At 37.0% G+C, this 18,385-nt stretch overlaps 1 protein-coding gene across 4 annotated transcripts in view; it reads right to left on the bottom strand.

Annotated features, from left to right (window-relative positions):
• LOC121322039 (TRAF3-interacting protein 1-like) overlaps nt 1-18,342 on the bottom strand; it is a 49,674-nt gene extending 31,332 nt beyond the window's left edge. For all 4 annotated transcript variants that reach the window (XM_041261489.1, XM_041261491.1, XM_041261490.1 and 1 more), the window contains exons 1-6: nt 18,074-18,342; nt 9,786-9,854; nt 6,990-7,151; nt 4,471-4,614; nt 3,253-3,576; nt 2,743-2,823 (exon numbers count right to left, since the gene is read on the bottom strand). In XM_041261489.1, coding sequence (XP_041117423.1) covers nt 2,743-2,823; nt 3,253-3,576; nt 4,471-4,614; nt 6,990-7,151; nt 9,786-9,854; nt 18,074-18,196 — 903 coding nt within the window. In that variant the 5' untranslated portion in view covers nt 18,197-18,342. The remainder of the gene's footprint in view (nt 1-2,742; nt 2,824-3,252; nt 3,577-4,470; nt 4,615-6,989; nt 7,152-9,785; nt 9,855-18,073) is intronic.
• Nucleotides 18,343-18,385: the final 43 nt, after the last annotated feature.

Raw genomic sequence — 18,385 nt, 5'->3', positions numbered from 1 at the left:
AAATACTCATTACCAGCAATTCCTAAGATATTACAAATTTAATGAAAATTTAGATATAGCATCTTTACATTTTGTTTCTAAATTCAGCATGCAAATAAAGATTCCTGGTGATATTAAAGTTATGATGGAATATGCTTGGATTTCCTTGCAAGGAAGATGGAAATACAGTTATCCCGCATTATACCGCTCCCCTTCATAATGCCACCCTTGCATACTGCCAGCTATTCTCGCTGAACAAATGTTACCAATATAAACAGTGCTAGTTTTACCTGTTATATCGCCACCCTGCTGTCCACCACCCACCAACTTCCCCAGCCAAGCAAACATAAATGTAAGCATTGTAGCTTCCCTCATTATAGCGCTAGCGAAATAATCATGGCTAATTAAAACAACAAAGTTACGCAGTTAACCTTTGACTTGCTTTCCTAATTCGTTGTTAACTGAGCGTTCATACCAATGTCATCAACACTCCCGCTCCCAAAGCAAAACATAAAGTACAAAATGGCGAGTCGATTCTACATGTAAAACTAGAGCAAAAGGCATAAATCTGAATGTATGCATCTGAAAATAAGAAAGCAAGTCAGCAAGACATCGCAAATGTTTTCTCGCCTAAGTGAGGCATATACTGTTAATTGAAGAACAATCTGAGACATTGTAATGAATAAAAACAAATGGCTTACCTTGATGGAACAGGTGGATTGCTTTAACCTGAAAAGGCTTGACGCAGTCTAAAATAAGTGACTTTTACAAACCACAGTAAATGTTAAAAAAAAAAAAAAGTATGGTAAGAAATGTGTTTGTTTACATGTAAGTTTTGCACAAATGATGGCTCACAAACTAAAGCTGCAGTTTTGTAAAACAGCAGAATATTTTATTTTTATTTTTTTTACTTTTTGTTTACAAAAAGGTGTTTGCCTGTACATATTCAAAGTGTTTTTTTTTTCAACTGCTAAAAAAGAATACTCTTAAATTGCTTTGTGAAATAAATAGATGGCATCGTTCAATGGGGGATAGTATTCGGCAGGCTTATAGTCATGCCACAAACAGTGAAGTTCAAATGACTAGTAAAAAAACAAAAAACAAAAATAAAATTAAACATGGTACGCTTTTTGGTTTTTACGGAACTGTTGTTTGGGTGATTTGACACTAAATGAGTGTTTATTTATTTATTTATTTATTTATAAGTATAAACTGTTCCTTAAAAGTAGCCATGTATGTTTCATACAGATGGGAAAAGATGATAAAATGTCACTAGTAGACCTACTGTTGTGTTAAGAACTAGTACTGTAGTTTTAAAAAAAGATTAATGTTTTATTAAAATGGCCTAGAGATACTGCAATTGTATAACTAAAAAAATAAAACGTTTGAATTTATTGCAAACATAGTAGGTTGTGTGTGTTTTTTTTTTTTTTTTTTTTTGGTGTCACCATAACGCCACCCTCGCTAATTTACCATTTTTGCCCATGGCCCTTACCTTGCAGTATAAAGAGGGTTAACTGTACAGTAGGGTTTGCATTGAAATAGTTGCGTATAGTGGAGTGAACTGTACCATAGATATTGCACTGTGAACATTATTAAAAGTCTTGATTGAAATTAGAATTATTGTATTAAATTATTATTGCATCATTGTTATTAGTACTTCCACTAGGACAGATGATTTCTACCCAGACACCAAAAAGCATACTAGCATGATTCTACAACTACTCTGCAATAGAAAATAACCATTCAACACTCTATAGTCCAAACCATATGAAAAATGGTTAAGTAAAAAATTGACAAAATAGAAGGAACTACACTAAGACACTGACTCAGTAGTTTTCTGCTAATTAAAACCCAACAAAAAATGTGAAGCATTTTACGACTCTAGGTTGTCCTTGCAAACTTTAAATCACACTTAAAAGGACCTCTACTGTGACGATTACTGAACCATGTATGACAGCGTCATACGTTGGACAGCCCTGCTCGACAGCATGTAAACACTGGATTACTTAAGTACCCAGTTTCCGAATGTCTAAACATCACCCCAATAGCATATTATTTCCCTCCCGCACACACACACTAGATCATACTGTATATGAATCTGTTTGCTGAATTTCATCCACCACAAAAATGTCGGGATTTATAAAATACAAAGAAATGTCTGACTAAACAACTAATTTTATATGCAGGTCAAATAAAATCAATAAAGGGGATATCTTACTGGAAAGCAAGATATACACATGCACCTTATCAGAATCTATAGACTTCAGGTGAGTTCAGCTGATTAGTACTTATAAAATTACAACTTTAACAAACAATATATGAATAGTAAAAATAGTCAAATAATGGCATTTCTGTTGCATTCATTTGAAATTTAATTAATTGCTGCCTCCTGTTTTTCGTGTTTTGTGTCAAATTTAGATGATAATTTTATACACATATGCTGGGCTAGTAATCTGCTAGGGGATAGAAAACTCACATAATGGAGGGCCAATTCACATTTTAATAGGAAAAATTTAAGCACTTTAGCACCTGGTTCTAAGTTTAATTGAATCAATATTTTAATAAGATCCTGCATCAACTAGGCCCACCAAAGCTGCTGAAACAGAACACCCACATAATTAAAACGGCAAAAAATGAAATATAACATAAAAACTTGAACCATAAATATGTTATCTGAACACCCACCATTAAATGTGAGCCCAATTCTAAAGCAATGTGGACAGAGGGTTGTTCATTACTTGTGAATGTTTTTTAACTAACCTCTTTATCATTTTCAGTTTTGCTGTTTTTCCTTGTTAGCTGAGATGCTTTTCGGTGTCGTGTCTCCTCAGTGCCTTTAGACTGGATATATAAAAAAAAAAAAAAAAAAAAATAGAACATTATTCTCCTTTATATAAATGGATAAATTAAGTGCTGTGATTGGCTGAACAAGATCACATGACCATGTGGTAATAATTGTCTTACCACACGGCTATGCTGTGCGGTTATTTCTTACATATGCTGCTCAATTTAAACACTTAAGATCTGTATGGTGGGATACAAAAAAGCATGAAAGCAATCATAATCAGAATAAGGCTGTAAATCGTTTACAACCGACAAACAAGTTGCAGGAATGTGCACTTAAATTGTTCAAATAAATGTACACCTCTCAGAAAATGTTCTTGTGTACCGGTTATAAAATTGTCCCCAGTATTTGAGTTTAAAAGTACTGTTCTGTGTTGCAAGAAATAAGAAAACAGGTTTAACTGAACTATTTCCTTTTTTTTTTACCTTCCTTTCTGCTTTCTCTTCTGGTTCTTTGGCTTTTTCCGCAAGCTCCTTTGGGCGCTCCCTCCTTTTTTCCCTGTCCCTATCCCTCTCTTTTCCCTTCTCCCGGTCTTTCTCCTTTTCTTTGCCCTTCTCTTTGTCTCTGTCCCGGCTCTTCTCTTTCTCCCGATCCCGCTCTTTCACCCTTTCGCTTTCTCTTCCTTTCTCTTGCTTTTCATCGTCCTTGTGTCTGTCCTTCTCAGTCTTTTTGGCCTCAGTCTCTTTTGGCTGTTCAACCTTTCGATCTCTGCTTGTGCTTCGGTCTTTGATTTCAGTGTCTCTGATCTCCTGAGGGGGGAGATTATATATATATATATATATATATATATATATATATATATATATATATATATATATATATATACACACACACACACACACACACACACACACACACTGTTAATGTATACTGTTCTAATCAAGCAATCCAATGTATTTATTATATGAAATAAGTACTAAAAATCCACATTACTTTATTTTGTCAGTATTCAAAATCTAATTTGAAATGCATACTAGAAACCAACCAAAGGTGCCACTAATTGTTTATTAATTTATTATATTTGTCATTTATATTTTGTAATTCATACAGTGTTAGTGATAAACTAATATTTTATTCTGGATGTTTCCACGTGCCACAGAGATTGACTCGTTAATTTATATCAGCAGGAGATCCAGATTTCAATTAGGACCTTTTTAGGATTGTGGACTGGCACAACTGGATCTCTACAACTTGCACCGATTAGTTACCTAATGTGTGTCGGTGGTGGGGTACGCCCCGCCCCTGTGTGTATTTTGTGTTTTCTTATGTGTTACTGTTATTTTGTACGTATATATGTATTTGGGCATGGGTGTTTAAAGTTGGCCAAAGCAGTTCACATGCAGACTGTGCCCAAACTCGACTGAATGATTAATAAACAATCAAGTCCAAGCACAGCTGCAATTCAGAGGAGAAAATCTCTCACTTGGATTGAGTGTTCAGGGAGTAAGAACACAAACGTGAGTAAAGATAGAAATAGTAAACAATTGCTACTCAACTGGCTTTAAACCAGCATGTTACTTGTTTGGTTCAATGTTTTGTGTGTCTGTCTGTTTTGGACACCGTGCCACCGGGTCTTTTCAATTGACTTAAACAGAGTGGGATCTAAATATCATTACAGTTTTAGATATCTTGAGTTCTCTAACCTCTTTGTCTTTGTGCCTTTTCTTGTCTTCCTCCTTGCTCTCCCGGTTCTCCTTGTCCTGAGATTTCGAGGTGGAGGGATGCTTTCCTTTTAGGTCCAGCTTCTCACCAGCAAGGACCCTCTGCACAGCGTCTTCGCTGGAAAGCTAGTAAAACAAACATAAAAATACAATTATCTAATATTTCCAAGATCCTGGAAAATCTGAATTACATCACATGCAGCTGCAGACAAGAATATCTCCATGAATACATATATGTACGATCAAGGAGGCACTAGCTGAAACTTTTGTCTACATGAGATATATATATATTATATATATATATATATATATATATATATATATATATATTATATATACACACACACACACACACACACACACACACACACACACACACACACACAACCGGTAAAAAGTTTTAGAACACCTCCATTTTTCCAGTTTTTATCGAAATGTACGCAGTTTAATGTCTCAATGTACATTGAAATTAAAGCATAGAATAAATAAACAATTGGAGATAAAAAAGAAATCATGGAATTGTTTTGTTTAACAAAATTTAATCAAAATTTTTGACTCAAAGTAGCCACCTTTTGCAGATATAACAGCCAAACACACTTGTGGCATTCTTTCTACAATGGAAATCAAATATTGTTCAGAAAGTTCTTCACAACACTGTTGCAGAAGTTCCCACAAATGTGTTGCTCTTGTAGGTTGCTTTGCTTTCACCCTTCTGTCCAGTTCATCCCAAACCAGCTCGATGGGGTTTAAGTCTGGAGACTGTGCTGGCCATTCCATGATTTGAAGCCTACCGTCTTGTTCTTTTCTTCCAAGGTAGTTCTGACATAGCCTGGAGGTATGTTTTGGGTAATTATCTGGCTGTAGGATGAACCCCTGACCAACTAGGCGTATACCAGAGGGTACTGAATGGCGCTGCAAAATGCTGTGGTAGCAGTTTTAATTCAGGGTGCCACTCACTCTGTGCAAGTCACCGACTCTGGATCCAACAAAAGAGACCCAGACCATCACGCTTCCTCCTCCATGTCTGACAGCTGGTGACACACCGAGGAACCATCCTTTCGCCTACTCGATGGCGTACAAAAACCGCGCGTAATGAACCGAAGATTTCAAATTTTGATTCATCGGTCTATAAGACCTTCTTCCAGTCTTCAGTAGTCCACTGGCGATGCTTCATGGCCCAGGCAAGCCTCTTTTTCTTATTTTACCATCTTAGCAATGGCTTTCTTACTGCCAATCGACCTGTCAAACCTGCAGCTTGAAGTCTTCCCTTCACAGTTGAAACTGAGACTTGTTTACTTCGACCAGTGTTAAGCTGTGCTTGAAGCTGTTGTCCTGTGAGCCGCCTATCACGCAAGCTGTTGACTAAACTTGTCCTGATTCTGTTGTGGCTTTGGGTCTGCCAGACCTCTTCCTGTCAGAGTTTCCTCCAGTTTCCAAGTGCCTTTTGATGGTGTAGGAAACTGTACTCACTGACACCTTGGCTTTCTTTGCAATTTCTCTAAAGGAAAGACCTACACTTTTAAGGGTTATAATGGTCTGTCTGTCTTCCTTTGTTAATTGCCTTTTTCTCGCCATAATGATAGCAATATACTACTTCCTGCAGTACAATACTGTCCAAATAATGCTTATGAGGGTGTAGTAACACAGCCTGTTCCAACACTGCTTTTATATAGACAGAGGGTTTGTAAGTAATCAACAAAAGGTGGGACACCTGTAGGAATTGTTAGCATCAACTTTTAAGGCTTAATTTACTTCCATTGCTGCAGAACAGCTGTAAGTTGTTAACCCACTACTTGTTTATTTATCTTTTTACATAACTCTGAAATCTACACTATTTTTCAGTTTTTGGTAACCTAAACTTTTTTTTTTTTAACCTCTGGCAGTTTACCGCTTACCTTTGTACCATTTCAGGTTATTCACTGGACTTGAACTGTGCATATATATATATATATATAGAGAGTAAAAGCCGACTCGCCACACATGCTCGCTCTGGTTCTTTTCCCTTCCAGATCACGACCCAATACACAGGACTTGAAAGAAAAAGCACTGATGCGCACTTTTAATTATATAAAAATAAACAAAAACATAACAAACACCTAGATCCTTCAGAGCTCTTACTAAACATTTGATGCAGGTCCCTGACTAGCTCGCAGGACGGCTAAGCCGTTTACCTGACAAACAAAACACAACAAACCACACAGGTTAAATACAGCACTTTGCATTGACTGCTCGGAAGCAGAACACACCTTCTGCCTCGTCCTACTCAGCAGCCCAACTCACTTATACCCTGTACCTGGTTCTAACTTACAATGTGACCCATGTGCGAGTGATAACTGACTATAAAACAATAAAAAAATTAAACCAAAACGTGCATTTGCGCGTGTTTTTGGCAGGGAGGATATTAACCCCCTCCCTGCCGTGTTACAAATATATATATATATATATATATACATACATGTATATATACGTATATATATGTATATATATGCATGCAAACTGACCTTATTGAGGCAGCACTTTCCCATGGCCTGCAGAAGCTCATTTGTTTTCTCTGGCTCATGTCCTGACACAACACGACCTGGCTTCACTGATAGGGGCTCGCTTGTCACCATTATTACGACATCTATTGCTTTCTGGAGGAATGCAATCTTGGCTTCTTTATCCTGGAAGGAAATAGGAGCATAACTAGCAAGGTAAAGGTACAACACTTTGTACAGAATCAGACAAAGGTCTCTTGAACATGTAGGACATCCGAGGGCTGCTATAAATCCTGGGATCAGGGCCTGGGAGGCTTAGTTTGTCCCGTGTTAACAATTCATGTATTATGCACCTCTCAATGGAAATGAATAGCTCCCCTTCCCCTCCAGTCACATTTTCAAAATAGCAACTTGATCGGGTAGTAAAGTGGGTAGGCATGGGTAAGTGTTCAGACTTGGGTAGGATTAATTTCTGTCCCTATATGATGTAGGCTGATACACAATATGGATATTTTTTACATATATTACAGTATCTTGATAATAAGTATGTTTTTGCTTTGTATTAAAATTATGCAATGACATTACTCTTTATACTGTACAGTGAGGCATAGGCAAGACAGTACCATATAGTGTACAGTACTTAAACTAGCAAATTATTTATATTTATTTATTTATTTAACCAGCAGTTTGACTCATTGAGACTGAGGCCTTGTTTAAAAGGGGATCCTGGAAAAAAATGTTTAGATCTATACAAATTAACTTGTGGTGTCAAGACCAGAAAACAGCTAGACATATATTTCAGAAGTCCATGGGTGAAAAAAAATATTCTTATAATTGCTAGTTTATTGAAACAAGCATCTAAAAAGGTGTTCTGTGTGAGCTACTGTAGTGCAAGTTGTTTATCTTTAGTGTGGTCATTTTGTAAATTTCAACTTGCTAGGCACTGACTGTAGGCACAAACTGAAGCTTCCACAGTTTATCGAGAGACTTTTGTTACAGGAATCCTTTTAGGTCTCTTAGGATCCTTGAGGTCCCACAATGATGGGAGATAACTGATAGAAGCCTGCTACAGTATTCAAATGCATTACAAAACATGTCCAAAACAAATTACATAATATAATGTGACTGGCCCATGGACACCTTCATCCCTTTCTTTGTTAGTGTTTTGCCATCAGATCTTTCAAGATTTTGCCAAGACGGGTACAGCAGTGTTTCTAATTTCTTTGATGCTTTCTTTGTGCCGGGCTTTGTTTCTCTGTAGTGATTATTTCTCTGTAGTGATGGAACCAAAGTGCTTTTGTAAACCATAATTTTAGAATTATCTTCTAAGCAACATCCAGAGAGATAGGGCTGTTGATATTTTAAAATTCAGGCTTTAATATATTATATATATATATATATATATATATATATATATATATATATATATATATATATATATATATATATATATATAAAGCAGTGCCGAGATTTGATGACCCTGTTTTTAAACAAACACTCAAAAAAGATGCTTTCGTCATGCAAATGAAAATTTAAAAATTTGAATGCCTTAAGAAAGCAGCTAAAACCAACGTGCAGGTATTAAACGATACGGACTACTTATATTCCGATACAAGACAGTAAAGCCCTCTTCTTCAGGTTCTATTGCTTATTTAACCTAACCTACTGTATTTTCCTTTTGTAATTATGACAGTGCATGCTGGTGTCTCTCAGGACATCTTCATACAGTTGATGATGACTGAATTCATTCATTATTACATTTATTAAGCATTACTATACCTCATGGGATTTAAAGGTCAAACATTTGACATTGTTTGACAATTTCTCCTGCTTCATGGCACGTGTGAACAGACTGGCTGTAGGGGTGGCGTCAGGCCAGAAAGGAGTACACACAGACTGGCAGTACTGGCAGGTGAAACAGACGCTGCGGCTCTCAGTGCTTTTATTACAAATAAAAAGTTTCAACAAAAAAAGAGCACACGGCACTTTGGGCCAAAATAAATAGACAAACAAAACGAAGAGACAACAACCAACAGGAACGAACACTGAATAAGCAAGTACCATGCTGGTCCTCCAGTACGACGTAGCAATTGCTATAAGTATTATTATTTTTACCCTCTTCACTCTCTCCCTTTCCTTCGCCTGAACACACAACCCCGAGTGAGTAAAATGTGCATCTATAGGATATACTGTTGTGCTGGGATTCAATTACTAATTAATTATTCACTTGAATCCCAGCAGGTGAACTAATTTGTGAAACCCCGTGCTCACATACTATTAAATACTTTAAATGTACGTGAAGTGAAGTGCAATCCGTGCCTAAATACAACTATATATTTTAAATCACTCGTCCTACACAGACCCATTTATATCCCGTGCACCAATAGCTATACACCAACATTAACACATCACCCGCAACACATAACACAAAATCCACACATGGGCGGGGCACACTGCCACACACGTTACAAGGTGAGCCTGTAGTCACTCAGAAAATAAAGCAAGGGGTATGCTAGTTCATGTTTGTCATTTAATAGCTTTTGTTTTAAATGTTCAATAACTGCTGTACTTTCCACATGTTGTCACAGACGAGACGACGGATTATCAATCTTTTTTTTTTTTTTTTTTTTGACAAAACTGCTTGTCTTTGGCTCATTTCAGGTGATATTTGACATCAATCTTATAATACATGTAACAATTGGCAATATAGCATGCCAAGGATCAAGGTGCTTTGGTCCCTTTCATCTCACCATTAATATATTACAATCAATGTTTAATGATAGTGATGCTTGCAAAAGTATAACATTTAGAATACCTTACCTTAACATTTTCAGACTTCATTTCCAGTTCTGAATAGAGCCCCTTCATAAAACCTGTGGTCCTTATTACCTGTATAAAGTGAAACAAAAAGGGTTTATTAGGAACTAGAACTGTAGTGAAACTGTAAAAATATTTGCCCATCTCGACTTCGGTACCAGCCTAGGGGACCTACTATATCATTGCTTGTACCATTTTCTCTAAAGGAATATTACATCAATGATCTATCTGCAGCATGACACATGCCCTGTTTTATTTCTTTAAAGTATCCTATCTTTGACTATCTTCCCCATATATCTCCTAATTTTTCCATACCCTGTTAATGAATTCACTATGTCTCTAGTTTTACTGAACGCCCTGCAGTGTACACAAAAAACGCAGTAGCCTTTACAGCTCTCAAAATTTACTTGGGAGCATTCACCAGGAGAGAATTCCTTTGGGGGGATTCTGTAACTAAGGACGAATCCAGATCCACTCTCAAACCACTGCATTTTATTTATTTATTAAATTTTTTATTTATTTATTTATTTATTTTTAATTTAGCCGTTGCCAGTTTTCATCCCCGGTTTGGAATCAGCAGTTGTATTTTATGAATCCCGGTTCACCGCTGCAACCCCTGGCAGCTGACACACATGTCCTCCAAAATGTGTCCCTGACTACCCATCATTTTTCACATTGCAGATCCACAGCGAAGCCATCAGACCTATAGTGCCGGAGGACAACACAAATCTGAATGGCTCCACAGCAGACCAGCAGGCTCCCTATCAGCCATAGGGGTCGCTGGTGCGTGGTGAACAGTGGACTGTCCTGCCAACCTAAGCCCTCCCTACCGGGGTGGCGCTTGACCAATTATGCGCCGCCCCCTGGGAACTCCCCGTCATGGTCGGCAATGACATAGCCTGGATTCAAACCCGTCATCTCCAGGCTATACCTTTACCAGATGCGCCACTCATTAGCCCCTCAAAACACTGTTATCTGGGGTAGTAACAGGAGGTATCCATATCAGATTTGTGTTACAGCTTCAGAGTGGCGAGAAAGATGTCATTTCCATGGAATACCCGGTTACTTATCAAACTGACTTTGCAATTTACAGCTTGGCAACGTGGAGAACTACTGGGCCAGTGTTAAGAAACAATTTAAAACAATGCAGGGCATAGCAGAAGACATGACACCATCGTACCTGGACACATTTAAAAGGTATGGCAGGAACTGTCAAGATGAATTTATAAATGTTCAGCATCAGATCATACAGTTGTGCAGGGGGTGGGTCCAGGGCAGCAGGCAGGCAGACCGAAGAACAGACAGCGGGAGCAACGGCAACAAAACATCTTTTAACCCCAAAGTCTCTTTTAAGAGGGACCCAAATCTTTTGTGAAAAGCTGAAAGTTTAAGAGATATTTTTTAAACTATTTATTTTCAAAATGCGACAGGGAAACACTGTAGTTCAGGAGGAAGGAACAGAGCGATCAGAATGGCGAGTTTTGAATTTATTTGAATACTTTTGCTTTTTTTCACTACTTTAATTAATCATTGGTGTCCGATTCAGAATCATTCAATATCTCATGTACACTTTGGTTTCCCAAAAGTTCAACATTTACATAAATCTTGTTATGTCTGCTGTTTTTGTTTTCAAATTCTAGTAGTATGGATACCTGCCAATGATTTGCCGGTTTTTGAAAAAAAGTGCCAACCTACGGCGATATGCTGTAATATCAACACCCCCATGTGGCCTGTTTTGACCCATCAGGATAGAGTATTTAAAATACGGTACTCATATATATATATATATATATATATATATATATATATATACATATGGCAGTATGCAGATAAAATACAAACAGATATAACAATAAAAAATAAAACATATACATACATACACATATACATATTATAAAAATGTTAGCTCTAACAAATGTTCAGCCCTTAATGTCAGTAAGACAAGATACTATATTGGTCCAAAACGAGGTATCACCAGGTTTTAGAGACAAATACAGCTGGGTGTCATCTGCATAAAAATGGAAATTGACTCCATGTTTGCTTTTAATATCACCCAGAGGGAGCATATACATGGAAAATAATAAAGGAACTAAAATACAGCCCTGTGGAACACTACAAACTAATTCAGACAATGCAGATATTTAATTCCCAATTAAAACAAATTGAGACCTATCAGGAAGGTAAGACTTGAACCAGGATAAAACAACTCAAATTTTGCAGGCGACTGATTAAGATAGAGTGATCCACAGTATAAAAAGCAACAACTGGATCTAATAAAATTAAAACCAGTCAGTGCCAATTAACAGATCATTTAATACTGTAACAGTACTGTTTCAGTACTATGTGCATGGCGAAAACCAGACTGAAATTTTTCATAGATGTTGTTTTGTGTAAAAAATTGATGCAGTTGATTTGCAACTACCCTTTCTAATATCTCTGCAAGAAAAGGAAGGTTTGAAATAGGCCTATAGTTATGTAGATCTGTTGGATCCAAGTTATGTTTATTGATCACTGACTCTATGACAGCTACCTCAAGAGCCGATGGAACTAGCCCAGAAGAAAGTGAAAGTGAAGCATTAATAAAATCAAGAATATAGGTATTAAGAGAACAAAATATTTCTTTCAATAATTTAGTAGAAATAGGACCAAGAATACAGGTAGGTGGTTTAATATGCATGACTATATCATTTAAAAATATTCAGGTCACCGGAGAGAAGAAATAAAAAATAGCCAGAATAGGCCTGGTAGGTTCTACTGGGGTTAAGTCTTTCATCACCAAAGATATCTGTGAAATTTGACTTACTATGGAAATAGTCAATTAAGTCACTACAAGAGACCGTGGCAGCAGAAGGATTACACAGAGGATTTAGGAATCCTCTAGACTAGGACTAGAGGAACTAGTTTATTCAAAATAGAAAATAGATATCTAGGATTGTCTTTGCTAATTTCAATTAAGTTTGAGTAGTATGTTGATCTGGCTACTACCAAAGCCTCTCTATACTTTACTTGATGGTCCTTCCATATAAGATAGTGTGCATGTAATTTAGTACCTCTCCATTTACGTTCTAATTTTCGACCATCCCTTTTAAGTTTGAGTGCCGTCATTAAACCATGGCAAGTATTTTTTTAGCGAAACATTTCGAACCTTCAATAAGCTCATCCATAGTTTCAGAGTGCAAAGGTAATAAAGAGCCAAGTGCCTCTGAAAACTTTAAAGTAGTTGAAGGGTTAATTAAGTTCCCGAGTTGTAAAAGTGTGCATCACTTTATTTATAAGTACTGTGACATTAACCTCAAAATGATCTGAAATGGTAAGTAAGATCAGTAATTATAAAGTCCATAGCGTTTAGGCCATGAGAAATGACTAAATCTAACTTGGGTCCATGATTATGAGTAGGACCTGCAATATGCTGGACATAGTCTAAAGAGTCAAGTAAATTAAAAAAAAAAAAAAAAAAAAAAGTGTTGAGTACTTGTCTGATTCCATATCTATATGAATGTTAAAATCACCCACCAGAATTATTCTATCATAGTTGGAAGATAGGAGAGATAGAGTCCACCTCCTCTCCCAATGGTATGAGCCTTCTGGATAAAGGAGAAGTCTGGTGGGGAAGCCTCAATCAATGAGACATTATCATCTACCCCAAGCCAGGTTTCGGTGACAGCCAACACATTAAGCTTTTGATCTACAATAAAATCATGAATTAAAGGTGATTTATTGTATAGTAATCTAAGATTAAATAATGTCAAACGAAGATTATTAGACTGATGTAGTTTTATTTGGCCACTAATAATTGGGATATTTAGAAGGTTATTATAACAAACTCCACAGGGCCTATTAAAAGGTAATGAAGGGTGATCATTAAAAAATGAAAGTAATGCATTAAGTTATTTTGAAGCAGTTATGGTAATGACATAAACCTCCACTAAAACTTCCAGAGAGACATACTGAATAGTAGATCCAACTGCAGGAAACTCAGTAATCTCTCATTGGTGGTTGTTATGCATTCCAGGTTTAAAGTTAATACAGTTCAACAAATAGTTCCAGCAGAGACACAAAGATAATCAATAAACCAAGCATCAATCCCATAGATTACTCTTCGGACTGCTTCCAGGAAACCTTTTTTTTTTTCAAAAAAGACTTTCTTGTACAATGTTGGTGGTTGATTTCTAAGTTTCTGTTACTGCTGCTTTTGATCACGTGCTGCTTTGAGTGTCTTTTTACCAACTGGCTACTAATTCAGAGGTCACGTTAACGCTAAATTTTTCACCTTAGATGCAAAATAAATCCACTGGACGGAAAAATATGTTGTCTTGCATTCACTGGACGCACAAAATGGAAAGGGACACAGACATCCATATTCATGGTAATCTATTACACTGCAGCAATGACTGTAAAATACTTGCTTTTTTGAAAATAAAAACTGTTCTGCAGCATAACAGCATTGATTAATGTACACTCCAGGCCCGTAGGTGGTAGCAATAAGCCTCATACTTGGCTTTGCCAGCAATATTAAGAATATTTACTTTTAGGCCCTGTCCACACTACATAAACAATCTCGAGAACTGTACTCAAAAACGTTTTAATTAATCCAGCTCAAACTTTAGCGTCCAGACTGGAGTACCATTCCATGTTTAGTCGGGAGCATTGCGTACACACAGTAATGCTATTAGAATAGTTTGGTTACAGTTCCTAGCAGTGCAGTGAACATTGGAAATTAATACGATAGTATCCAGCCATGCCCTGTACTTTGTTTTAAAATAATGTGTTATGCCTCATATTAACAGAAGTCCATACTGCTAAGGAACAACACAAGTATTTTGGAAAAAATTTAATGCAAATACACACACACATACACACACACACACACACACATACACACAAGTAGGGCTTGAAGTTTTTGGGTTTTATTTTTAATCAGGTGACAAATTTAGCTGATTCGTTTTCATAATTAAACTCTGTTTAAGCTGTTAATTGCAAAACAATCTAATCCTAATTCTGCTCCCTATAAATTTATTTCAAACAGAGCTGACAAATTACGTGAATTGTTCAACCCTGATCCTACTTTAATTGCATTTCCTTTTTGCAGTCGCCTAATTTAACATTGTGCTTTTGTTATTATCTGCACTAGTTTAACAGGGATGCCCTTACAATTTTTTTTAAGTATAAAAATGAATACCTAGTGCAGAGTGTACACTGACGTCAAGTCATTTGTCAATCGGAAGTTTTTTGTGGTAAACAGTCAGCATCTCCAGGGATTCTCACGAAGAAGATTTCTCATCAGCATCTCAGCCATTTACTTCTGACTACGTGTACTAGTGTGACCGAAGCAGTTGCAAGCAGTAGTAATGCACAAAAACGCAAACAAAAAATACATTCTTATAATTTTGAATGGGAGATGAAGTATCCGTGGCTTAGAGACGGCAATATGTACTGTGTATGGGGAAAAAAAATAAAAAATACGTAAAGATGTACAGTTTTTCAAAAATCTTCTCTTAAGACATAGCGATAGTGTTGCTGTTATTGCAGAAAAATATTAAAACACACTTAGATGAAGGCAACAAACAGTGCTTAGAATCCCATCTCGTTGTTTATGCGAAAGGCCTACTGTTAGTATATATAACAAAGAAAAAAGTGTGTCTGTGTTTATATGTACATCTATACAAAGATTTTTAAAACTACTACATGCCATAGAGTTTACATCTTAGCCAGCGTAGTTTAGGGGGTGTGAAGCTGGGGGCTTCCAATTTCCTGTTAATTAGTACTTATTTTTTATTTAAGCTCTGATCACTTGCACCTTCATTGTCTAGTGTTTCATTTTCCTCCTCCTCCTCCTCCTCCTTTCATACATGCTTTCGCATCGGTCATCTCAGGGGAGGCAAGCGTGTCTCACTTCCCCAACCTCAGGGGGGTTCTCAACGAGTGAGTCAGAGCAGACCCCCGGCCACTCTGTCCTTTCACAGCTCCTGCACTTATCTTGCCTCACCTCGAGGCTCTGTTTTTTATCCTGCCTTTCTTTCAGGGCGTGGTCGCTCCCACTGTTCGAGTCCAATACTTCATGCTTTGTCCTTATTTTAGGTCCCTGGCAGTGTGAAGTCTCTGCCAATCAGGGGTTAAGGAGCGCCTCTTTACAGAAGTCTCAGATGCTGGGTATTCTCCCTCTCCCTCTCTCTTCATGTCCTGGTCTACCGGGATTGACTTCCTCCCGAGGGGCGACTCCTCGTATGTGTTTTCCGTCACTGGGTCCTTTGCCCCTGGGTTGTGTCGGCATCGTCACCCTTAGTTAGAGACCATCTTTCTATCCTAGTTTCCATGTCAGGCTATGCCAGTCTGCTACTAGAGTCAGAGCCTCGCCCACTCGTCTATCCTAAGTCCAGTTGTTTCTAGCCGGCACCCCGTCCTACTAACTGCTCCTTTCTGCCTCCTCTGCCCTATCCTTACACCCCCCAGCTCACGCCCCGTGAAACATTCATAAAAATGTACCAAAATGCACATCCCTGGAGTTTATTAGCCTGTGTTAAAATGCACATTTGATGGATGGGACACAAAATGTTGGCATGTGCATTTCAGGAATGCATGAAAAGAAAAGCTAGTGCAACTTACTAATTGGACTGTTGTAGTTTGTTCCAATCTAAATATACATTTCAGCATTTCAAATTGCTCCTTAAATAGTCTGACACATTTAATATGAAATACTAACACTGAGAAAATGTATATAATATTCAGCTGGTTTTACTGGTGCAACAAATGAAATACAACAATGATCTAATACCAAGCTTATATTTTCAGATTTTGATACTCTCAGTAACTTGCTTTAAAGAATAACTGCGTCATCAAAATTTGTATCAGTTTTACAATGTGTAAAAATGTAATGGTGACTTACAGACAATGTTTTGATACCCTCAAAACATGTGCTGAAAGACGTATATTAGATGTAAAAATAATTCCACAGTGGATAATAAATGAACTGCTTATAAAAAAAACTCCCTATGAAGCATCCCTTATTAAAGTTTACCATTGTAAATGTGCATAGTCATTTTGCATTTGATCCTTGCTTTTCCCATGTTTATACTATGCATTTACCATAGTTCGCCATGTTTTTAAATGTGCATTACCATACCTATCTATGTGTCACAATACTTCCCTGTGTTTTAACTATGCCGTATTACACTTTGCTATGCTTTTACAGTAATATGGTAAACTTTTATAAGAGATTCATCAGTAATATACCTGGTCTTTCTATTCAGAAGTTAATTCGGGAAATATATGGATTAATACAAACTGGTCTTACACGAAGGACTGTAAAAACAAAAGCTACTTTAAACTAGTCATCCAGAAAGAGAACAATATATTTAATTAAATTGTAAGCAATGACCTATTTCTTTAAACATATTTACAGTTAAATTGACCTCATCACCTTAATGTACTATGTGTTACTTTGCAGGGCCACTACAGACGATCAGTCTTTCATATAATGTTATAACTATTAAATGTAACCAAAAGGGTTACAATTTGTCAAATGTGTTTAGACTGTTTACATTCCCAAAACACAGTATTATGGTGTCAACCTTTACAGGGAACGTATGCAGATATTTATATTTTCTACATGGTCATAAGGTGACACACTTCTCAAATCACTGAATCGTAAAGGAATTAAGAGATTAAAAGGTGCTCCTCTCTAAAAAGCCAAAGATACCGACCATTTTGCATGACTGGGCAGGCAAAGTGGAGCAGCGATTAAAAAACAAAGATATTTTCCAAAACGGATACTTAAAGCAAACTAAATTAATTTGTATTTAGAATTCATAGAACAAAATATCAGACGTGGTGGTCCTAATTCTAAATGCCCTATTTAGGGTGGCTTTGCATTGTTATCAGACTACCAGCGAGGCCTCATGATTTAGTGTGCACCTGAGCAGAGACAGGAATGCCTAGCAACCAGGGGACGCCGGCAGGATTCAACATCACTGACGGCGTTCACTGCAGTAAACTGTGTACTGTTATATCTGTTGCTCATTTTATCTAAAAGCGTTAAATAATCTATTAACACTAACATTTGATTTTCTAAATATCAGTGTCCATACCTATTATTATTATTATTATTATTATTATTATTATTATTATTATTATTATTATTACTTAAATCGAGTCTGGTCATTATTGCCAGTTAAGCTCCTCCCAGCGTTACAGAACAAGTTGTACTATTTTAATTCCCCTGGCCACTTTTTTTTAGGAAAGTGATTACGTCAAGAAGTTTTTTTCTTTTTCGATGTCACGATTTTGATTCTTACCTCTGTGAAGATGTCGTGCAGAAATCGAAACGGCGGTTTGCTCAGCAGTTTTTCTGTAAGCGGTGGTTTCTTAATCACTTTCCCTAGGGTCTCCTGGGTCTTCTTCGCCATCGACCCATTCATCTTAGTGGCTCCTGATATCGACAACAAAATTTTAGATCTGATAAAATGTGTCAAACAGAAACCGCTCTCTAAACAAACCCAATATTTACTACATTCACTCAGCGCTCACTACTTCAGAGCCTTCCGATCCCACAATGCATTGTCCTTCGTCGCTGCGACTGCGCTAGTGACGCACCGTTGTCATGCAAG

Source organism: Polyodon spathula, chromosome 10 (genome assembly GCF_017654505.1).
Source record: "Polyodon spathula isolate WHYD16114869_AA chromosome 10, ASM1765450v1, whole genome shotgun sequence".
Taxonomy (NCBI): domain Eukaryota; kingdom Metazoa; phylum Chordata; class Actinopteri; order Acipenseriformes; family Polyodontidae; genus Polyodon; species Polyodon spathula.
Note: the sequence above shows the minus strand (reverse complement) of the source record. Positions and strands in the feature narration are given on the sequence as shown.